A 24509-nucleotide genomic window follows, 5' to 3' on the forward strand; every position below is an offset into this window, starting at 1 on the left:
TTATCCTGGTCTTACTTGATAGGACACATGACTGTTCAGCAATGTGAGACTTAAGTCTTTTTTGATGAAATAGTTTTGTATACCGTCAATCTTCTGAAAATAGTTTGGCAACTTAAGAAAGAAGGCTTGCTTGTGGAATAGGTGATGTCATGCAGGAGGAAGTGAAAAAGCTCAATAACTATGCAACATATTTCTTTAACAGGTGGGGATGCATTAGCAGTTCAATTGAAGTAGTACCTTGTCCATGCTATCTCCGTTGTGATGTTATCATTTTTGAGGGGCAGATCTGTATAAGGCTTTTTTGGTAACATTAAAATGAAGACAGCAGTGTCTGTCAGCCACTTTGCTTGTCTTCCCTAAGTGCATAAGATACTCAGTGTACTAAGGTTCATTTGAGCACAGGCAGCGCAGAGTATTTTTAGAGGCAATTTTATCTAAGGGGTGTAAAATCAACTGACTGAACCTCATCACTCCATCCTATATATTGCAGTGCTAATCAGGGCTTCTTTATAATTACTGGTGTCAACTTTAGACTAAGTCTAAGAAAATGTTAGGTAATGATGGTCTGAAAATGATAGTTCTGCAAGGTTTTATTATTATCCCATTAATAGAGGTTGGTGGCAGATTGGGCATGGCCTGACACCTACTCCTGGAGAAAACACTAGCTAAGATTTAAACTTGGGTCGTGTCTTCCTGTAGGGCCCTTCTAGAGGATGGTAAAGATTATGTCAATCATAAGAAAGTTAAACTCATGGATTTTCTGTCATCTTTATGATGTGCTTTTTACCTGACGGTTTCGTTCAGTGAGTAATTTCAAACTCATGGTTTGGAAAGACATGGCACTTCCAGTTAAGGCTTGATCATTGCATGGCTCCAAAGATTGACAGGCTTCCCATTTTTCTTTTATGAATGTAGCCAGGTTTACAGACTAATACTAAAGAGGTACATAAAGCACCAAGGGAAAAGAACACCCAAAAGGGTGAATTCTCACCTTACTACAGTCTAGCAAAAGCGTAGTGCGCTTCGCATCGTTGCTGCTTTCCTGTGGGATTTCAATGCCCTCAGACTCCTGCTGACCACTGTAATACAGTGCAGGCTGGAAAGCCTCTCCATCCGTTAGAAAAAGGGAATGATCTTGACCTGCTGCTATCCCCCAGATTCCAACTCCATCGCAAACCTAGAAGCAAAGAAAAAGGAAGAGAGTCAGATGGCATTTAGGAGTTCTGCAACTGGCAGATGAAAAAAATAAGAAAGGCATTAATATCAGTATGCTGGATTTGATCCACCTGTATTTAACAAGCACAAAAATGGCATATAAGTCAAAATCCACGCACTCAAACGGATGCAGTGCTACTCCAGTGCCCCAGCCAAACAGCACATCCTGCACATTCATAACTCATTGGAACCATGAAGAAACAGACAAAAGCAACAGCAAAGAAATAAAAGGTTACATTTGAGTAGAATCCTGCCATCGACATCTGACCGTTTTTTTAAGAAGTGACCTTTTGAAAAAACGGATCCATTTTTACGAGTTATGGACACCTGTGAAGTTATCTGTAACTCTATTTCTCCTTCGGGAGCTTCGTCACAGAAATCAGAAGCTGTGAACAGTCCTGCCCAGGAGCTGGATCCAAAAGCACGTTTTACAGGCTGTGTAACCGGATACTTTTCCAGTCTCCAAGGGCTGGTTCCTAATACTGTTCCTTTCAATCAATATCTCATTATGCCAAGCCAAAGGAAGTTGCTCTTGGTCTTTGGTATGGAAATGTAAGATCCTACCCATATCTCATACAGTCTCCCCTTCCTTCCACTGGTGAATGAGGAGGGGTGCTTATGATTTAAATGTAGATTCTCTTGAAGAACTAGGATTACGCCTCCTCCTTCAATAAAACCCAAGCAGTTTATTTTGTCGAAAGCCATCCTTTAAAATCGAGGTGTAACATCAAATATATATAAAAAAAAGCCTTGACTTGTCTAATAAAGGGCCATTCCCCTTCTCTACTAGCTGGTAATAATGGAAAGCAGGTCATTTCTTTAGTTTTCTGCATTTGCAAAGAGGTCTAAAATTAGAAACCCTATTCATAGAAGGCACTGTGCAAAACTATGTTGCTTAGGATCCACTTGTGATATTCCTGAAAAGTCTTACCAATTGCATGTACTTCAGCATCTTAGACACCTGGAAGATGGACTGTGGTGATCTAAAGATCTCTAGTTATAAGCCTCTCTCACATTTTCAGGGACTCGAGAGATAGGATATGGTACCTTTCTATTTGTTTATGTAGTATACTGCCAGTCTCAACGAGGAAGCACTTGTGAGCGAGGAGACAGAGAGAGGGGACAGGGAGCGAGAGAGAAAGAGGGAGGGGGATGGATGCAGTGAGGAATAAGAGAGAGAACAAGAGAAGGGAAAAGAGAGAGGGGATGAGAGAGAGCGAGAGAGAGAGAGAAGGCAAACAGAAAGTGATCGGAGAGGAGAGGGAGAGAATAGATGGATGGAAAGAGAAAGATAGTGCAAGGAGATGAAGGGAGCAGGGCTTGTTTAAGGATTTTTGCCAGGGCTGCTTTTGGTTACCCAGTCTGGCCCTGTTCACTGGACTATTTTGTCAACTGATAGCAAGCGTGAGACTTGAGATTGTGACCTAAAAAGTTAATTAGCGTTTCACTTAAAAGAAGAATTAAATCAGCTGCTGTCCTCGGGTGGATGAGAACATCGGAATTAGGTTGAGTCTCCCAGCTTCTTTTGGCTTTCTATTAGGCCTGGGTAAAATGTTAATAACACCAGAGTAATTGGAGGAATTTCAGTATTAGCGAGCCAGTCTATTGACATAAAATTACATGAATATGCCCAGTCGCGTAATTATAAGTAATTTGTCATACAAATCCATCAGCAGGAGCACAAGAACAGCACACTTAGCAAGCATGAGTGTCTGTTGCTGCTGCTGTTTGTGTTCTGTTGCATTTAGAGGTATTTTCTTAGCGCAAAGTGAATTTGCAGGTCCATTTTGGATGCTTACCTCCTCGCGTGTTTTGCGGTAATTGCGTTACAGCACATTAGGTGAGCTACATCCACCCCTACTTTATATTCCGGTAAGCGAAGGAAACACCATAAGAATGAATATAAAATCCCACAGGGTGGCAGCATTTTCGCAGATCTGGCCCAATATCATTCGCGAATAAAATGCTTCATTCAAGAAATAAATTCTCATATCAAAGAAGATTGCCCACTTCCCTATTATCCAGCTTGTCTGAAAAGTTTCACTCGCACTGCGGTTTTTTATTCTTTGAGGGAGCTGGTTCTATCACAAAAGCACCATCCCCATTTTCACAGCCTTGATGAGTGCTGCAAGTATAACACTTGCTTTCGGGGTTATTGTGTACTCAAATTCACACTCGAACAAAGCAGCGGTCGACTTTACATTATTACTTTGCAAGGCATTTTCCAAGCGTGGAAATACCTTGCACGTGCGTCGCCATCAGAAGATCTTTGTTGTAGAGTTGGAGAACTAGGACTGACGCAGAACATTTTTGCTGTTTCCTCCCAAATCACCATCCTCTAAATCAGGCCATCTAAGTCGGCTGAAATTGATCCTCTACAGGTCTAACGGCACAGGCACAATCCCTGGGTCAGAAGTACTATTGCCAGCCAGTGGACTCCGTCCTGGGGAGTTCAAATCTTCACCATGCACCACTGGTGCCAGAATGTATGGCCTATGACTCACTTACAGAGAAGCTTTGCTTATGGGGGGCTGTCACTCTATGGGATCCTACACTCTTAGCAGCGGGTCTGCATTATCCCCAGACCACCTAAAAAACATATATGCCTGCTGATATCCTCCTCACCTCTCTGGGCAGTCACCATCGTGCCACCGTATTTTCACACCTCTCCGGTGGAATAGCTCTAATGGGATGCAGAACTTCCTGTTGGCTGGCGGTCTCTAATGAATTCTGGGTCTCCTACTTGGAAGTCACTTGTTCTTTCTCGGTGATGCTTGCTGTCCCTCCCCAGACTTCTTCACTGTTGCAAAGCTTCATCATTTGGCAGGGCAGGGTTCCTTACAGGTGGTGCAGGCTAACATATGCCATTGTCCGACCAATGCATAGCTGACTCTGGGGCTGACCCGTGGACCTAAAGGAAATATGGATGGTCCAGTCAATGTTCAGATGGTTGGCCTGTGCTACCTTATCACTTGGGACAATTTCCACATGAACCTTTTGCTACCTTCACTCATTGACTTGGCCTATGACCAGCTGGACATTATCTTCTGATTTCTGAAGGAAAGCAACTCAAAATAATCAGCCACCTCTTGCCCCAGGAAAGGAGGTCTAATATCAATTCTGATCTCCCGGATCAGCCCATGGGTTGCCATTATCTGCTCAAGTTGGTGGATCAAATCACTGGCCAATGTTCTGGCTTCAATCTTGAACAGCTGACAGGCTTTGACTATTTGTTCCACCAGGTCGAATTGGGGGAAACACTCTTTGTTTCAAATTTGGCCTTTAGTTTTTACCATTCTTTGAAGTCCAGCATGGGCTAGACTGACCGCTTTCATCCTTAGATTTTGAGGGAGGATTAGCTTATGTTCCATCAGCTAGGAATCTTCTTCAGTTCTAGCCAGATGTTTTAAAGGTATGTTAGTGCCTGTTGTGCCTTTGGAGCCCTCTGAGACGCATTCCCATATGAGGAGGCTCCAGTTCACATCCCAGACAGCTTCAATAGCCAGCTGCAGGCAGTCATCTCCTTCAATGATAATCTTGATTTCCTCTAATGCTATTGCAGAGGGCGTCACTGCTATACCACCGTCACATATTATTCAGTTTCTTGAGCGGCTACTTTCTCCTCCTCTGTGGCTGACCATAGATGATGAGAGGTAGTCAGTGGGACTCACACAGCAGGATCACAGCATGGCATACATGAACGCAGAAAAAGGGTCTCCAGGCAGGCCTATTTCTGAAACAATGACATGTTTATACCAAAGGCAACTGAGATTTATAATAGCCAGAAATAGGATACTTTGACAAAACAAAGTTGGATTATTTGCGACAGAGCATAATGGATAGGTTAGGACAGGGAAAGAGTCAATTGTTGCAGTATGAGGCCTTACACTGTTGGGATAAATATGCAAGGGCCAGAAACTACAGGGTTGCCTAGAAGGGAACAACTATGGGGAAAGTCAGAGCCTAAAAAAGAAAAAGAACAAATATAAATGGAGGGGGACAGGACGAGAAGCAGAATTGTTGGCTTATAAAGCTTTTTTTCATAAACTCTTAGACCACACATTAGCTGTCGTCTCTGCTCCCAGCTGTGATGAGGACCCTCTAATAGAACATATACTACCCAACAGATCCCGACCTCCTCCTCATACCACTGCAGGATCAGCGCAGCTGCCAGAAGAAAACAAGTTACTTACCTGTAACTTCAGTTATCCAGTATTGGTATCTTTCATAGATTCACATGCTTTGAATCATTCCCGCCGACGAGGTGGGAGTCTCGCGGTAAAATAAAACATATACATTATAGTCATAACAGTATTACACAATAGGCTACTATGGACAGCAAAGTCACTAGATTAGCCTATCTTAGTACTTTTGCAAAAAGAACCAAATTTGGAACATAGCCAATCAGGCTGCAGCACTGTCTTAGAACCTTCCACAGAGAGGCACACCCTCAGATTTCCCTAGCACAAGTGACAGTAAGTATGCCATAGAGATATGGTAAGCCTCTCCGAGGAGGAGGGTGGGTCACATGTGAATCTATGAAAGATACCAATACTGGATAACTGAAGTTACAGGTAAGTAACTCGTTTTCTTATACAGTATTGGGTATCTTTCATAGATTCACATGCTTAGAATCAGAATAGCTAGCAGTAAATAAAACTTAGTTGTATAGTGGATGGTGGGTATCATAAGAAAAAACAATGGATACCTTGTAAAACCAGTACAGTAATGCAGTACACATTTGAACCCTAATAAGGGAAAACATCATATACATAGGCATCAAAATAAACATATTTATATATTAAACAGGTCAACCCGTAAATATATAATCACTTCCTTACAGAGGCTTACCTTAATTAAAAAAGGTTTCGCAACACTGCTTGATCCACTGCTGATTCAGCTTCTGTTGCCAGATCAAGACAGTAGTTTCATGTAAATGTGTGCACATTCTTCCAGGTTGCAGCACGGCAAATCTTCTCAAAAGGTACTACAGCAAAAAGAGCAGTAGATGAGGACACTGCCCTTGTAGAGTGAGCCTTGGGTTTCATGGATAAAGGATGCCCAGCCTTAACATGGCAGAATTGGATAGTAGATGCAATCCATCTTGCGATAGTGGACTTCGTCACAGCTGTTCCTGGCATTTGACCACCACAGGAAATAAAGAATTGATTGGATTTTCTGATGGACGTAGTACGTGAAATGTAGAATTTCAGACACCTTTTGACATCCAAGGTATGCAAAGATTTCTCAGCAGAGGAAGACGGATCGGGAAAGAAAGAACGCAATATAACAATCTTGTTAAGATGGACTGTAGAGGGAACTTTAGGAATAAACGTAGGATTAGTTCTGAGAAGGACATAGTCGTTGGTGAATTTCAAATAAGGTTGCTTGATAGTGAAAGCCTGGATTTCACTACTCTCCAAGCAGAGTCGAGTGCCACTAAAAGTGCTGTTTTCCAGGAGAGGAATTTTAAGTCAGCTTTGTGAACAATCAATCAATCAATCAATCAAAGCATTTATAAAGCGCGCTACTCACCCAGAGGGTCTCAAGGCGCTGGGGGGAGGGGGTCCGATACTGCTCGAACAGCCAGGTCTTGAGCTGCTTCCTGAAGGCGAGGTGGTCCTGGGTCAGGCGGAGGTGGGTCGGAAGGGAGTTCCAAGTCTTGGCGGCCAGGTGGGAGAAGGACCTTCCTCCTGTGGTGGCTCTTCGGATGCGGGGGACGGCGGCGAGGGCATGGTTGGTCGATCGAAGCTGGCGTTTGGGAACGTAGAAGTTGAGGCGGCTGTTGAGGTATCCTGGGCCTTGGTTGTGTAGGGCTTTGTGTGCGTGGGTGAGGAGCCGGAAGGTGATTCTCTTGTTGACCGGGAGCCAGTGTAGGTCTCTCAGGTGTCCGGAGATGTGGCTGCGTCGGGGGATGTCCAGGATGAGTCGTGCTGAGGTGTTCTGGATCCGCTGGAGTCTCTTCTGGAGTTTGGCGGTGGTTCCGGCGTAGAGGGAGTTGCCGTAGTCCAGACGGCTGGTGACGAGGGCCTGGGTGACCGTCTTCCTGGTCTCGGTGGGGATCCATCGGAAGATCTTACGTAGCATGCGCAGGATGTTGAAGCATGACGAGGAGACGGCGTTGACTTGTCTGGTCATGGAGAGGGAGGAGTCCAGGATGAAGCCCAGGTTGCGTGCGTGGTCTGTGGGTTTGGGTGCGCTGCCCAGGGCGGGGGGCCACCAGGAGTCGTCCCAGGCGGAGGGTGAAGATCCAAGGATGAAGACTTCCGTCTTGTCCGAGTTCAGTTTCAGGCGACTGTTCATCATCCACTTGGCAACGTCTGTCATCCCTTCGTGAAGGTTGGCTCTGGCGGTGACGGGGTCGTTGGTGAGGGAGAGGATCAGCTGCGTGTCGTCGGCGTAGGAGATGATGTTGAGGTTGTGCTGGCGTGCGATGGCTGAGAGGGGGCTCATGTAGACGTTGAAGAGTGTTGGGCTGAGCGAGGAGCCTTGAGGGACGCCGCAGATGACTTCGGTGGCCTCCAATCTGAACGGGGGGAGGCGGACTCTCTGTGTCCTTCCGGCGAGGAAGGAGATGATCCACTCCAGTGCCTTCTCCTGGATTCCGACGTTGCTGAGGCGCTGTACTAGGGTACGGTGGCAGACAGTGTCGAAGGCCGCGGATAGGTCCAGGAGGATGAGGGCCGCTGTTTCTCCGTTGTCGAGCAGGGCTCGGATGTCATCGGTGGCTGCGATCAGGGCGGTCTCGGTGCTGTGGTTGGCCCGGAAGCCAGACTGCGAGAGGTCGAGGAAGGCGGCCAGTTGCTTGTTGACGGTCTTCTCGATGACTTTTGCCGGAAACGGGAGCAGCGAGATGGGGCGGTAGTTCTTGAGGTCGGTGGGGTCGGCTGATGGCTTCTTAAGTAGGGCGCTGAGTTCGGCGTGCTTCCAGCTCTCCGGGAAGGTCGCGGTGTCGAAGGAGGTGTTGATGATGTCCCGCAGGTGGGGTGCGATGACAGCGTCGGCCTTGTTGAAGACGTGGTGAGGGCAGGGGTCTGTCGGAGATCCGGAGTGGATGGAGTTCATCGTGTGGATGGTGTCTTCGGTGCTGATCGTGTTCCAGGCGCGGAGGGTGGTGGTGGGGGGCGGTGGTTCGGTTGTGGCGTGCGTCGGTTGAGTGCTGAAGCTGTTGTGTATGTCCGCGATCTTGTTGTGGAAGTAGGAGGCGAGGGAGTTGCAGAGGTCTTGCGAAGGGGTGATGTCGTTGTTTCCGGCGTTGGGGTTGGAGAGCTCTTTCACGATGTTGAAGAGTTCCTTGCTGTTGTGTGCGTTGTTGTCCAGTCGTTCCTTGAATGCGGTTTTCTTGGTGGTGTGGATCAGCTGGTGGTGTTTTCGGGTGGCGAACTTGAGGGCAGTCATGTTGTCCGGTGTTGGGTCTCGGCGCCAGGTTTTCTCGAGTGCTCTGCAGTTCTTCTTGGAGCTCTTGAGTTCATCGTTAAACCATGCTGCTTTCTTGCTGCCGGGTCGGCTCGGCGGGGTCTTCAGAGGGGCGAGGTCGTCTGCGCAGTCGCTGATCCATTTCGTGAGGTTGGTGGCCGCTTGGCTGGGGTTCGTAGTGCTGGTGGGAGGGTTCTTGCTCAGGGAAGCGGCGAGCTGGTCTGCGGTGATCTTGTTCCAGCTTCTGAGGGGAACCTGTTGCTGGTGATGGTGGAACATGGTCCTTCTGAAGCTGAAGTGGACGCAGCTGTGGTCCGTCCAGTGGAGTCCCGTGGCGTGGCTGAAGGCGATGTCCTTGCTGGAAGAGAAGACCGGGTCGAGTGTGTGTCCGGCGTAGTGGGTGGGGGTGGTCACCAGTTGCTTGAGTCCGAGGTTGGAGAGGTTGTCCAGCAGGGTGGTGGTGTTGCGGTCGTTGTTGTTCTCCAGGTGGAAGTTGAGGTCCCCGAGGAGGATGTAGTCGGCAGAGAGGAGGGCGTGCGGGCTGATGAAGTCGGCGATGTCTTCGCTGAATTGCGTGCGTGGTCCCGGGGGTCTGTAGATGAGGGTGCCTCTGAGGGTGGTCTTGGGGTTGACGTGGATCTGGAAGTGCAGGTGTTCGGCGGGTGCGAGGGTATCGTCGGTGTCGGTCGTGATGCGGATGGTGTTCCTGTGGATGATGGCGATGCCTCCTCCTGTCTGGTTGACGCGGTCCTTCCGGATGATCTTGTAGTCGTCCGGGATGGCGATGGCGATGTCGGGCGCTGAGGAGGCGTTCATCCAGGTTTCCGTGAGGAAGGCGACGTCTGGGGCTGTGGTGTCGAGCAGGTTCCAGAGCTCGACGGCGTGTCTGTGGACGGAGCGGGTGTTGAGCAGGATGCAGTTCAGGTGGGTGCTGCTGGAGTTCGGCTTGGTGGGTGCTGGTGTGGCGTGGGTCCTGTTGCAGGTGAACTTGCAGGAGTGGCAGCTGAAGGGTCCGTGGGTGCGTCTCGGTGTGGCTCGGTAGCAGCCTGGGGTTCGGCCGGTGTTGAGTGCGATGAGTTCGGTGGCGTCGTAGGTCCGTCTGGTCGGCTTCCGTCGGTGGGGGCCAGGGGTCCTGGCACTGGGCGCGGTCCAGGCGCGGACGGTCGCAGACGGGCTTACCTTTGGCGCACCTTCGGCGCTCAATCGGTGCTCCCGCTGCGCGCGTCCGCTGCGCGGTCGCTGAGGGGGCGTCATAAGAAGGGAGCCGGGAGGGAGGGTCCGCTGGGAGGCGGGAGCTGCTGACCAATCGGCCGGCGAGGGGGCGGGGCCGCAGGCAGGCAGCGGGGGAAAGCGGGAGCAGGCAGGCTGGGCGGGCGGGCGGCCCTGTGGCGGCTGGGGCGCAGGTCGGTGTCGGCGGCAGAGGAGACAGGCAGCAGGATGCTCAGGAGGCAGCAGGAGAGGTAAGGAGCGTGGGGGCGACCAGGCCGAGGGCACAGACTCAAATGAATGTTTCATGAGCTGCTGCAACACCAAATTAAGCCTCCATTCTAGAGGGGGAGCTCTGATAGGTGGAAAAGTTCTGAAAAGTCCCTTTGGAAATTGTTTAATCAAGCGATTAGAGCAAAGGGCTGCCACTCCTGTAGAACACCTGTAGGTAGAGATGGCCGCTAGATGCAATTTAACCGAAGTAAACATTAGACCAGACTTAGATAACGATAGAAGATAAGGCAGAATCTTGTCTGGAGAACATCTTAAAGGATGTATATTCTTGTTACTGCACAAAGAACAGAATTGCTTCCATTTTAGAGCAAGTTTTTAAAGTAGAAGGAACCCTTGCTCTAGCAAGAATGTCTCTGCAATCTTGAGTTAACTGTATCTCCTTAAATTCCGTGAATCCAGAAACCATGCATGAAGATGCAATTGGACTGGACGAGGATGAAGAATCTGACCCTCATTGATAACAGGGTCGGAACTGATGGAAAACAGTATGGTCTGCGATTGGACAGTAGGAGAAGCTCTGTGAACCAATGTGAAGCGGCCATCTCGGTGCGATGAGAATCATGCAGCATGATTCCATCTTGAGCTTGCGCAGAAGTCGTGGGATCAACAGAAAGGGGGGAAATGGGTACGCAAAGATCCCTGTCCATCTCATCATGGAGACGTTCCCCCAAGAGCCCTTCTCTGGTTCCCAACTTGCAAAGAATGGGCACTTTCAATTGTTCCTGGAGGCAAAGAGATCCAGATTTGGAGTGCCCCACCTCTGAAATATATTCTCCACAACTGTTTGATCCAGTTCTCATTCGTGACAAGACTTTGAGGTCCTGCTCAGAGTGTCTGCTAAAGTGTTGTGGATCCCTGGTAAATGCTCCACCTTGATTTTGATATTGTGAGAAAGCAGCCATTCCCACATGCTTTGAGCTTCTTGAGACAGAATGTGAGAACGGGTACCTACTTGCTTGTTTAGATAATGCATGCAAGTGGTGTTGTCCGTTCTGATCAGAACAGTTGACACTTAAAGCCTTTAGAGAAAAGACTGCAACGCTAGGAAAATGGCTCGTAGCTCCAGAAAGTTGATATGCAACTTCGCCATAGCAACAGACCATCTCCCTCCTATGCAAAGATCTTGAAGGTGTGCACCCCACCCTTCTAGGGAGGCATCTGTCATGAGGATGAAGTCCGGCTCGGAAGGCTGAAAAGTGAGCCTGACTGAGGCATTCTTGGAGCGCATCCACCAGGTCAGTGCTCCTCGCATAACTGGAGGTATTTGCACTAGGTCATCGAATGACCCCAAAATTTGCAGCCACTGACTGTCCAGTTCCTCTTGAATCTGCTGCATCCTTAGACGGGTATGAGGTACTAACAGAATTGCTGATGATAGTATTCCCACAAAAGATTTGATAATCCTCACAGAAGCAAACTTTCTTTTTAGGAGATCTGACGCCAGAGAAATGAGGTGTGATTGTCTTTCTTTGGACAAGAATGCTTGGTCTCGGACAGTATCCAACATTGCCCCCAGAAACTGAATTCTTTGAGAAGGACAAAGAACAGATTTTTGAATGTTCAGTGAGAGTCCTAGGGACTGGAAAACTTGTAGGCATGTGGACGTTGCGTGAGAAGCCTGTTGAAAGGAAGGAGCCTTTATAAGCCAATCGTCCAGATACGGGAATAATTGTATGCCCTGAAGCCTGAGATGAGCCGCCACCGGAGCTAGGAATTTTGCAAAGACTCTCGGGGCTGAGCGTAAGCCGAATGGGAGGACTTTGAACTGAGAATGTGCACCTGCCACAGTGAAACGAAGGAATTTCCGATGCTTGGGGTGAATTGGGATGTGGAAGTATGCATCCTGGCGATCCAATGTGGTCATGAAATCTGCATGGTCCAGAAGCTGAAGGATTTCTTTAAGTGTGACCATGCGAAAAGATTTCTTTTGAAGATATTTGTTCAGATGTCTTGAATCCAGTATACTATAACAGAAAAGATAGCCAGACAGGTTTACTTTTTTAGTTTTATCACATCCAGGGAAACAATTCTAGGTGATCGACTATTTTATTTAGTCTTTTTTTGTCTTTTTTTATAGAAAAACAGTTTTCCTTGAATTTTCATATGTCATCAAAAGAACAGTCATCAGACAATAATGAACACATACAGACATGAAAATATACAATATATACAAATGTTCAATATACACAAAATTAATTACTGTGGGTTAGAAAACACCAAATACACACTAATATAATGCCTCAAATGATTTCATCACTGGGCACCAGTCCTTCATATTATATACAAAAAAAGACAGGCGGACAAAACAGTTCATTGATACTGCCTGCCTGTCTTACTGAGCCAGAGACTAGATAACTGCTTCTTGGGTTTCGAACCACAATGTAGTTAAGGGTTCTCCTCAGGACACGTCAGACGCTGAGCGAGAACAAGTGGAGGGAGTTGCTGAACGATCAAAAAATGAACTGGCTAAACTGAAAAACGTGCAAAGAACGTGCTAAAAAGAGTACCGGACTGAAGAGCGGCCGGCGCCCCTCCTTCCAACACGCCACCTCGCCAGCTTTCAAGAAACCGTATATCCAAGTGGCAATTTCCAACTGAAGTGGTCTATAGTGCTACACACAGTTTTTGGCTACCTCCAGTCCGTGTCCTGAGGAGAACCCTGAACTACATTGTGGTTCGAAACGCGTTGACCCCGAGCCTGGGAAAGAGAAGAAGGGTGCAACTAGGGTTATAAAATAGTACCACACTTCCTATCCCTAGGAGTGCAACCCAAGAAGCAGTTATCTAGTCTCTGGCTAGGTAAGACAGGCAGGCAGTATCAATGAACTGTTTTGTCCGCCTGTCTTTTTTTGTATATGATATGAAGGACTGGTGCCCAGTGATGAAGTCATTTGAGGCATTACATTAGTGTGTATTTGGTGTTTTCTAACCCACAGTAATTAATTTTGTGTATATTGAACATTTGTATGTATTGTATAGTTTCATGTCTGTATGTGTTCATTATTGTCTGATGACTGTTCTTTTGATGACATATGAAAATTCAAGGAAAACTGTTTTTCTATAAAAAAGACAAAAAAAGACTAAATAAAATAGTCGATCACCTAGAATTTTTTGGCTGAGTGTGATAAAACTAAAAAAGTAAACCTGTCTGGCTATCTTTTCTGTTATAGTATATTGGAGTGGTCTTAGCCAGTCAGAGATAGGACCCAAACCTTTCTGTCGCCTTGAATCCAGTATAGGCCTCCATTCCCCTGACATCTTCTTTATTAGAAAAAAGCGGGAATAAAATCCTTTCCCGCACCTGAGAGCGAGGCACTCTTTCTATCGCTCCTTTCGAAAGCATGGTTTTCACTTCCTTTCTGAGAAGAGCAAGATTCAGAGGATGCTCCTTCAAAGGTGGATGAGGAGGGGGGAGGATTGACAAATTCCCAGGTATGCCCAAATTTGAGAATATCCAAAACCCACTTGTCTGTGGTTATTCTTTTCCAATTTTTGAGATGTCGGGATACATTCGGAGTTCTGTAAACCAAGTGTGGCAGATCTGGTGCAGGAGCTAAAAGATTGTCACTGTTTTCTAGCAGAGTCCCTGCCTTGAGGTTGGCGTCTTCTGTTCTGTTGTCTATAAGCGGCAGCTGGGGGATTTCTATAGGACTGCTGCTGTAGATAACCATATTGTCCTTGATTGCCCTGGTTTTGGTATCTTTGATATCCACCACAAAAGGAATATGATCCTCTGCCTCTAGCTCCTCGAAAAGGAGTCTTTCTATATTGTAAAGTGCCAAAAGCCCTGGCAGTGTCAGTATCTTTCTTGATTTCTTGTAAAGCCTCATCTATGCGTTTCACGAATAACATATCATTATCAAATGGCATGTCCAAAATCTTCGTTTGGACCTCCGGGCGAAAGGTGGTGGATTTCAACCAACCCTGTCGTCTAAGGGTTGCTGCTCCGGCAAGTTGACGAAATCCCAAGGAGGCTAGATCCATAGAAATGTCAATAATCTCTGAAGCAGCCCTTTCACCTTCAAAAAGTATTTTCTTTGCTTCCTGCTTCTTGTCCTCAGGTAGGTATTCGAGATAAGGAGAAATGTCCGACCATAATTGGCATATCTGCCTAGAATCGCCAAAGAGTTTGTGGCACGACCTTACGCACCCGCCATGGTGGTAAAGCGCTTACCAATGTTATCAAGGCGTCTCCCATCCTTATCTGGCGGCGCAGTTACAGGAATGGATGGATTTCGCGACTTCCGCTGGGCCGCCTGTGAAATAACATAATCTGGTCTTGGGTGTCCAGATAGGCAAGCAGGAGCATCATCCGGTGCATTATACTTTTTATCGATTCTAGGGAGAATCACAGGTATCGAAAATGGAGTGTTCATTATTTTCGTTCCTTCTTCCCCGATATGATCGCTTATAGGGATTGAACAAACTGATTTCCTACACCAGTCCTTAAAATTGTAAAGGAAACACTCAGTTTTCTTCACAGATACAGGAAGATGAAACCTGGTTGCTGCCCTTTCCATAATTGCGTGAAAAGCTCCAAAATCCTCAGAAGGGGAATCAACTGTCTGAGGAACTGGTGAGGATGGCGTAGAATTAAGCACTCAGTGTATTTTTGTCAGTGTATTTGTTTATTAACTGTACAATTAATTAAAATCTTTACAGTAGAAATAGAAAATACAGAGAACAATAAAATTATTTTGCTTGCTTTAAAAAAAAAAAAAAAGGTGTACGTCTGTAATAGTTAAAAGAATGATATAAAAAAGAACCGAATTGGGAGAAGGCTACGGCACCCGCAGTCTTGGTCCCATTTGATAAGTCTTTACTTTCTTTCGTAGGTGGGCGTATAACTGGCACTGTCAATAATACTACATAGCAAGATCACTTCAACTCTGATCCGTTGCATTTGGAGTCAACTTCCTGAATGACGGAATGCTGTCGTTGTGGGCTTTTAGTGCTAGTCTAATTTGGTGAACTAATTTTGCCAGTCTTGCTAATGTCATAGTGGTGGTGGTTGACAAACACAGGGCTGATGCTTCCGAGCATGTTGTTATGCTTTGATCAAGACAGATCGGGCGCAGCAGTCGCCGGCGATCGTTCTTGAAATAAGGACAGCAGCAAAGTAGATGATGCCAGGATTCCCTTTTATATGTACATAGCCTACAAGATGAAGGGTCCCCTCTATTGGCCCAAGCGGGGTTAAAATCTACTATCCCGAGTGTGATCAGCCTCATGGTTAGTATTTTGGTTCGGGCCGGTGTTGAAATAGCCTCGCTTAGGTATGGTTGTGCTTTGCCCACTGAGTATGACTTATTTAGTGGTTCCAAAGTAGAGCTTCGACGAAGGGAGTTGTAATCGAGTTCGAAGGAGATTTCATATACTTGTTTGTTAATGGGTCTCTTCCAAACATTCAGCGGGATATCCTGCCACGTGAGATTTTCTTCCACTAATTTAAGAGCTTTGGTTGCTTTTACCAACCTAGTGTGCCATGTCGATACTAGGTCTTCAAAAATAGATCTCAAGTGCTGTTTTAAGGAGTTAGCCGGGGCCTTTAATACCCTTAGATATAACTTGATAAGCTCCCCCTGGTTGATCACATCTGGCCTTGCTAGGCCAAGCTCCAGTCTCAGCCTGGTTCTTCTAGCAGACCTTGGTATATGTAACACTGACTTGTAAGCCTTGACTTGGGCAGAATTAAGAAGGGCGTCCAGCTTCCAGGGAAGGCCAAGTGTCCGTAGGAGATTGCAGGAAGAAGCTTTGCTCTTAAAACTATCAGTATTGGACTTGCAGAGGGGCTGATGAGGTTCTGGCTTAGTTGTCTTAGCAAATGTGTTCCCTTGTTGGCTATCGAGGCCAGCTGATTAAGATGGATATTTGCTTTGGCCCGTTCCGAGAACCAGACCCCCAGATAGTTATTAGAGGCCACAGAGTGAATTTGAGCATTTCCCAGCTACCACTGTGCTTGCCGTTTCTCATGGTAGGATCCGAAGGTAATCACCTTAGTTTTCCCTTTGTTGACTGTCAGGCTATTGGCGGTGTTGAAGCTGTTTAGGGCTGTTAAAGCTCTTTGTAGGCCTATCTTCGTGTGATCCTTAATGGCTGTATCATCGGCATACTGTAAAACTGGTAGCCTCAGTCTTCCTAGTCTGGGGGCAGCTAGACTGGCACCTTTTAGGGACTCACCCAAATCCGCGGTATATAGATTAAATAGGATGGGGGCGAGCACGCACCCCTGCTTCAGCCCATTTGCTGTGGCTATTTTGCGAGTGACAGTACTAGTGCTTGTTTTAACCCGCACCTAAGTGGCCTCATATAATGACATCATTGCCTTCAAAAGTTTTGGTGGAATACCCCACTTTTCTAATTTCCACCATAGGCGTTTTCTGTCCACTTTGTCGAATGCTGTGCTGTAGTCCACAAAGCAGCAGAATAGTGGGGGGGTGGTTCTTCGAGGTTGCCTTGGCTGAGAGATGTGCTAACGCCAGGACATTATCCATTGTAGATGCCTTAGACTAAAGCCAGTTTGATACGTAGGTATTATATTTTCCTCTTCTGGCCATTTTTCTAGATCGCTGAGTAGTAGGTGTGCATATGCCTTGGACTTCAAGTCGAGCAGGGCGATGAGTCTATAGTTCGAAGGCTCTGAGCGTTCACCTTTTTTAAAGATTGGAAACAGTATAGAACCCCTCCAAGAGTCGGGGATTATAGCGGTCAGATAGGTGTATTTGAACAGCAGTGTTTAGAGTGTCGCCCAGAACTCTGAAGCCTGTTTAAAGACCGGCGCAGGTATACCGTTGGGCCCCGGCGCACCATCATTCCTCATTCGCTTGATGGTGTTGATGACCTGTCTGATGTTTGTCCAGGTTGGTGTAATATCATCAACGTCGGTCGGGGAGCTGCTACCCCTTGGGATGTGGCCTGGGCCACTCATCCACAGTTGTGGGTGAGTTTGGTATCTCTCCATCTTCGGCCACAGTGTCGTCATCATCATCTTGAACGAAATGTGTAGGCCCTACCTCCGGAGGCACCATGATAGGGGCAGAAGAACCAGCAGCCTGCAAAACCATAGGCGTAGTAGGTTGATCTGGAACTGGCGCTGGGGGGAAGCGTGTATTATAATCTCTCAACATAGCAGTCAAATCTTGCATCAAAGCTATAGGCATTTGTATCATAGGTTCCTGCTGAGGGCCTCTAAGAGATTCACAAGGCTCATAGTATTCCTCATCATCATCATCCTCCTGATATTTAATCCGGAGTTGAGAAGGATTACGTGCTGAGCTAAAATGTAAATAGACGGTGAGCCAGTATCAGTGGAAATAGCCATAACAAAAGATACTGTCGATATTGTAATCATTGAGGTCGTCGACGACATCGACGAGATCTTGACAGGCTCAGAAAAAGATTTCTGTTGTTTAGTGGAATCTTCAATTTTCTCCAGTTTTCACCTCTGAAGAGAATGAAAGCTTCTCTTTTTTAGAGGAAGAGTGACCAGTCTCGGAGTGAGATTTCTTCAGGGTCTTACTCTGTTGCTCAGGAGGATCAACAGATCTATCCCTCTTTTTGGCCTGAGGGGTGGACGCCTGAGAACTTACACTGCCATCATATGCAGAAACAACATCCGATGTAGCTTTCAATTTTTCCAGCCAAACCAACAGTCTTCCTTCTCTGTCCTTCAGAGTCTTGGCAGGGAAGGTTCTACAAATCCTACAGTCTTTAACCTTGTGTGCTGGATAAAGACAATAAATTCATTCCTTATGTGGATCCTCAAAATGTAATCTTTTCTTCCCACATGAAGAGCAAGGCAAAAATAAGCTTTTCCTTGAAGAGTCAGACATATCTACTCACATAGGTCAGCCAAAGGTAAAGAAAAACTGAGCAGCGCTCAGGGAGACTCCCGGTCCCATGACATGCGGTAGAAAATCTGAGGGTTTGCCTCTTTGTGGAAGGTTCTAAGAGGGTGCTGCAGCCTGATTGGCTGTGTTCCAAATTTGGTTCTTTTTGCAAAAGGACTAAGATAGGCTAATGTAGTGACTTTGCTGTCCATAGTAGCCTATTGTGTAATATTGTTATGACTATAATGTATATGTTTTAGTATACAGCAAGACTCCCACCTCGTCGGCGGGGATGATTCTAAGCATGTGAATCAATGAAAGATACCCCAATACTGGATAACAACATCCTACTCATACCCTCCGACCCTACAAGTTGCATCCACTGATCAATGACTACTAGAAAGAGAAGGAGAAACAACCAGGCTAAGATCAGACACTCAGATGACCGAAGACGAACAGGAAAAGACAGAACATGTGAATTATGCCATAATGATAGAGGGTTTAAAGGACTATGGTAACAGTTTCCCACAACTTTAAATTTAGGATGAAGCACCGTCTGCTGCGAATGGTGTTTGACCAAATATATTAAATGTATAAAGATTGGTCCATGACTTACCCTCCAAGTCAGGTCTACCCTCAATTATCCCAATTCCAAAATGCTAAGGATACTGGAGAATGTTTAAAAGATACTCATTTACCCCTCTCACGCCAGACGGCCTAACTATCGATGTTTACCAAATTAGTAGACAAGATATTGGACCAAACAGATCAATTCAAGCGCCACGCCCAGGCGTTGCAGCAAGAAAAGCATAGGGAAAAATCGTCTTCCCAAGATAAAGCAGACCACATAGCAATCACCTGGTACGTTATGCATGGTAATGCTCTGGCACTTAGGGAAGAGCCAGACCTGGAGGTGGCAAATCCAACTATGTATGTACATCTCCCATGGTCATGGACTTTGCCACTTAGTACCTCAACATACGAGAAAAGTCACCCACCTTCCCACGCAGTACCCTGACATATGAGAAAACACAACAGAATGGTACCAATACCCTCCGAGCACACAAATATTGCTTCTCTCTAGAGTTAGAGCAAACGTATTAAAGAAAGTGTCTTTTGGCAAATGTCACTATTGAGTAAATGAAATAAGTAATCCAAATCAAGGTTTCAAAGTTCTTCCGTATTTATTCTCAGCCAACACGTGTTTCGTCGTGCGATTATACAACACATTGACTTCCTCAGGGCTGCAACAAATGAACAGTACCCATGAGAGTAGACACGATCTACGTATGGCTTGTAATTAGTGGTGTGTCCAATAAAGACATACAACCCAACAGTGTGTTAGCTCCACATAGTGTATAGGTTTGTATAGAGAGAAGATAGAAAGAAAGCTTCACCACTCCAAGTATACAGTACACCCATTTTATTGTGTAAATATCTATTTGATCTCATGCCAAAGGACTCATATCATTAAGAACATTTAAAAAATCATGTTAAATTTCATGCAATAGAAATCAATAGTCACCTATCCATAGTTTCCTCTAGATTAATAACATCCTCTAGATTCCAACAAATATCCAATCTAAAAAGAGAATATAGCCAAATTAAATTCTAATCTCTCTGTATCACTTCACTCTCACGTTTAAATGCCATATATCGATCCATTAAGTAGGGTCAGGAAATCTTCACAATAACCTTCGCCACCCATATTTTAGACTATCCCCATCTAACTACTAATAATATGATAAGGTCATATATTCCAAATTTTGTTACCTCAATTCGACACATATAAATATGTAAATGTTTTCTCCTCTTCAGTATTCAAATAATTTCTCCTTGTATCGGTATAACTGAAATAAATAAATATAAGTATTTCTAGTATTCTCTTAATCCTGTCCCAGAAAAAATTGATATTCATTATCAATATTCAAACCTTTCTCAACTGCTCTCAATTTCATGATCCAAATTACTTCTCTGCGTCTGAGTTTCAGTAATCTATTACCCCCTCGAGGGTCCTGTGTCACATATTCTATCCCATGGTAACTAAATTGATGTTCATGTTTCCTCTCACTGTTCTGTATAAAGTGAGCAGCAATGGGATACCTCGTGTCTCCATTCTTCCAGGCTCGAAAGTGTTCCATCATTCTATCTCTCAACCTCCTGATTGTGCTACCTACATATATTTGTCCACATGTGCAGGCTATCACATAAACCACAAAAGTGGTATCACAGTTTATAAAACTATCAATCTGATATGTCTCTGATTCATTATAACTGAAACTCATAACTTTCTTCCTGGCCCATCTACACGAATTACATTGTCCACATTTGTGGAATCCCTTTGTCTTACTCGTTAGCCAGGTAGTAGTTTTAACAGGGTAACTAGGACTCAAGTCATTTGCCAACGTTTTACCTTTCTTAAAGGTAATGGACGGTCTATCCCCAATATATGGTAATAATTCTCTGTCCGCTTTAAGCAGATGCCAATGTTTATTAATAATGGAGTATAACCTGTGTGACTCAATATTAAAATGGGTCACCAGACGCACTTTCTGTTCTTTTTTAACAGCCATTATTACTCTCTTAGGTACCAAAACCTTGATTGGAGAAGATTTGGATTACTTATTTCATTTACTGAATAGTGACATTTGCCAAAAGACACTTTCTTTAATACTTTTGCTCTAACTCTAGAGAGAAGCAATATTTGTGTGCTCGGAGGTTATTGGTTTAGTTTGTTTCTACAATTGTGGGAATTGTGGATGTTGGATACACATCTACCTTCTTGATGCACCATCTGTGATATATTCTATTAATATACCCTGATAGTTGTAGAGCGCCCATAGACTGTTGGTATCCATTCTGTTAATACAACAGAATGGCAGTGCCAGACAGAACGCACATTAATGGCCGCTCACATAACATTGAATGATTTTGAACAAATAATTAGTATCAACTTACCTGCCGGTCTATGGTCAAAATTGAGGAAGGAAAATAGCGCAGAATTTAAGATAGATGGGGAGTTCTTGGTACAAAGAGAAAAGAAGAGGAAGGTGGGCACTGAACCCCATGAGGATATTTGGAAATTGTCTGTCTGCTTAATAAAGAGACTAGAAATTACTGTGTACAACTAAAAGATGGAGAAGCATAGCCTTATAGCATGAAAGCAGGAGCCCGAAGAGAAGATTTCCGCATATTTTGCTAGGATGCATAAGGCTTTCACGACTCATAGTGGGATACCGATTTACATGAAAAGTGCACAGTTCGCCTTGAGTAGCTTTTTTGTGAATGGCTTGAGGGATTCATATACAGTGGCCATACAGATTTAGGAACCTACATGGGACCATTAGCCTTTGGCAGAAGTGCTGACCCTGGATTAGCATTATGAGAAATTCGAGCAGGAGGAGGATAAGGTGAAGAAGAAGAAACATAGGGAGTTAAAACATAAAGGACTAGTACAACAAATGCAACAATATCAAAATAAGTGAAGAGGAAGAGGGTGGGGGGTCAGATGAGGATTAGTTCTCCCCCTCCACTACTAGGACACATATTTCCTCAAAGTACATGCCATAACTGTGGCAGAATGGACACACCGCAGTAAACAGGGAGGGAGATGTAGCAGTTGTGGCAGAGGTAGACCGCAATCACAGTTTTCTGGTAACTAGGGGAAAATGGCCCTAGGCATAATAATAATTACTTCAGCACTGTGAAAACCACAAGCCCAAATGAACAATGTGACGATGCATGAAATACCAAGCTACAACGATTACTTTGGGGAAGATGAGGACTATGGAGGCCCGAGAGGGTGGGTGAACAGAAGTGTGTGGGCCCTAAATTTAAGCGGCCCATATGTAATGGGGACAGTAGAGAACACCTCCATTAAATAGCCACCACATACTTTGCCCCAGGTCCCACTCTCCAGGAAAGTAAATGTGTCTGTAGGGTTTACCAATGTGCCAATCACCAGTCCCATTTCCCACCCATTGCGCTATATGATGGGTCCAATAACAGACAAACAAGAATTTGTAATCTCAGACAAGTGTGCCTTTAACCTTTTAGGACTAGATATGTTGATGGAACTGGATGAGTTCATCAGGTGTACAACAGAGGTGATTTGTTTGGAATTCGGCTCAGACAATGTGACCATGATGACTAGATCTGGGCTGTGAAGAATACTGCACATCCCTCCTAAGTATCTGAAGGAGATAGACCACCGAATTTAGACCACCGAATTTGGGCCACGCACACCAACAACAATCGAAGAATGGATATAGACCCTGTACACATTACAGTCACAGACGGCACACGCTTACCCAGGACACCTCAATACAGAATATTATCGGAGGATTTAAAGGCACTGCAGAAGACAGTAAGGGTTTTAGTAAAAGAGGACACCTATTTTATCTCCTACTTTATCAGTTGCTGCAGCTGGTTCTCCCTTCAACAAGCCGAGACTTTGTTTATGGGACATATTGTACACATCTATGATTTTGCATATAAAATAGCCAAGAGGACTTACTCCTCCCTCACTGCTCTCACGTATGTAGCCCACTCTAACATGGCAATGAGGCTGCCCTGAAGGAATAGCTGAAATGCAGAAACAAGTTACTGAGGACGAATGGGGCATTTGGGCCAAAATGGGCACAAAGGTTTAGGGATGTTGGACAACTATGGGCAGAAAAAATATCTCCTGCCAGATGCCCTGTTATATTTATGACTCTGATGATGCACTGCCCTACTCATTCGGGTCAGGATGGGTTGACCAACAGTATGTTGTAGTTTTGGGAAAACGCAAAGATACAGAGAATGGTTGAGCAGATATGCCAATGCTGTATGACCTGCGCGCAGTAAAATATAGGCAAGGGAACAAAGGCTCCACCAGGACATTTTGCTCCTCAACAATTGCCTTTCGAGGAGCTGCAAATAGATTACATTGAAATGACCAGTATTAACAAATTTAGGTATAGTCTGGTGGTGGTCTGTACTTTTTCAAAATGGGTGGAGGCATATCCAGTAAAGAACAATTATGCATTACAAACAGCCAAATGTCTGGTAAAAGACCTGATACCCAGATCTGGGTTGCCCTGGAAGATATTGAGTGACAATGGAAGCCACTTCATGAATGCCGTTATGGACAATATGTGCAAGGCCCAGAAACAGAAGGATTGGTGTAGAGGAGAAACAGGGTGCTAAAGAATAAAATCTCAAAAATAGTAGCATCGTCCTCCTTGACTTGGTTTGATGCTCTTCCGTTAGCACTAATGAGCATGTGATATACCTCAGACAGTAAGACGAAGTTGACCCCCTATGAAATACTCACTGGTCTAACAGCAACCTGATGTAGGGAGTCTCTCATAGAGAATTGACTTCTGTTGTTTTGGAAGAGTTGTTGCACCATTAATGTCGACAACTAACACTACATGCTGCTTCCATAAATAAACAGGTGAAGGATGCCTTGCCAGAACCATTGCAGGGGCCAGGTCATCCGCATCAACCCGGTGTCTGGGTGCTAGTGATAAGGTTTCAGGGCACCACCTGTTTGCAGCCACCCTGTAAGGGGCCGGTTCAAGTTCTCCTGGCCACGCAGACAGCTGTCAATTGCACTGACTACAAGAACTCGATACATGCCTCCCATGTGAAAAGAGCACCATTTAAGGAATGAACGTCTACATCCACCACCACACCGGACGGGGTATACCTTCCCCTAAACCTTTTACACCTCAGAGACCATGGTACCATCTCTACCTCAGAAAGACTGTTGGCTGACCAACTCATTCAGCATCTTCTTCCCCTCCATCTTTTGAACTCAACTAATGGTAGACTTTTGATTGAGTTTATAGCCGTTAAACACTGGTGACCTCTAACAGCCTAGTGATGGTAAACAACAAGGAACAAAGTGAGAGGACCACTGAAGGCGAACGACCTGGAAGGATTAAGGCAATGTTAAAGAGAAAGTTCTGCATTCAATTTGTCCTCATTCTAGTAGCTGTACCAGCTATTATTGTAATCTATATGCATGATGTGTTTTATGTGCCTATGCAGGGTTCCAACAGTGATATGACTGACACTGATTTTCAAGCCCAGCGCTCTAAAGAATATCATGAGAATGTTGCCAAACAAATGACGAATGCTTATCACAAAGAATTAAATGTATCTGAATGCCGTACCTCCCTGAAACTACCATCTGTGAAACAGCATAACTTGTCCATGTTACTGCTATCTCTAACTTTCAATGATTCTTGTTATATTCTCTCCCAGACAGTGGCTACATGGTACTTGTATGGCTCACTGCCTATGGGGATAACACAGAAATGGAATGAAGAGATAGCTATAAAATATACTTGCAATGGCAATAAGAATTCTATTTGCTGGGGGACATTCAACATTTCTGCAACAAATAACTCCATGCCATTCCCTACATTGCCACCCTTATTAATGATAAGGGGACATGGAGAGTTATGTTTCATGTCAAATGGGTCGCAGAAGGTTGGGAGCAGTAACTGCACTTACTCCTTTAGTCTAGCCAATGCCACCTGCCTTATACTGCCAGTC

The 24509-nt window shown here is 45.2% G+C and overlaps 1 protein-coding gene across 2 annotated transcripts in view; it reads right to left on the bottom strand.

The window, feature by feature from the left end:
• The window catches only part of ALS2 (alsin Rho guanine nucleotide exchange factor ALS2), a 1284778-nt gene that overhangs the window by 923514 nt on the left and 336755 nt on the right, over nt 1-24509 (bottom strand). For both annotated transcript variants that reach the window (XM_078680222.1, XM_078680224.1), the window contains one exon: nt 992-1177. In XM_078680222.1, coding sequence (XP_078536348.1) covers nt 992-1177 — 186 coding nt within the window. The remainder of the gene's footprint in view (nt 1-991; nt 1178-24509) is intronic.

This window comes from Lissotriton helveticus, chromosome 3_1, assembly GCF_964261635.1.
Source record: "Lissotriton helveticus chromosome 3_1, aLisHel1.1, whole genome shotgun sequence".
Lineage (NCBI taxonomy): Eukaryota > Metazoa > Chordata > Amphibia > Caudata > Salamandridae > Lissotriton > Lissotriton helveticus.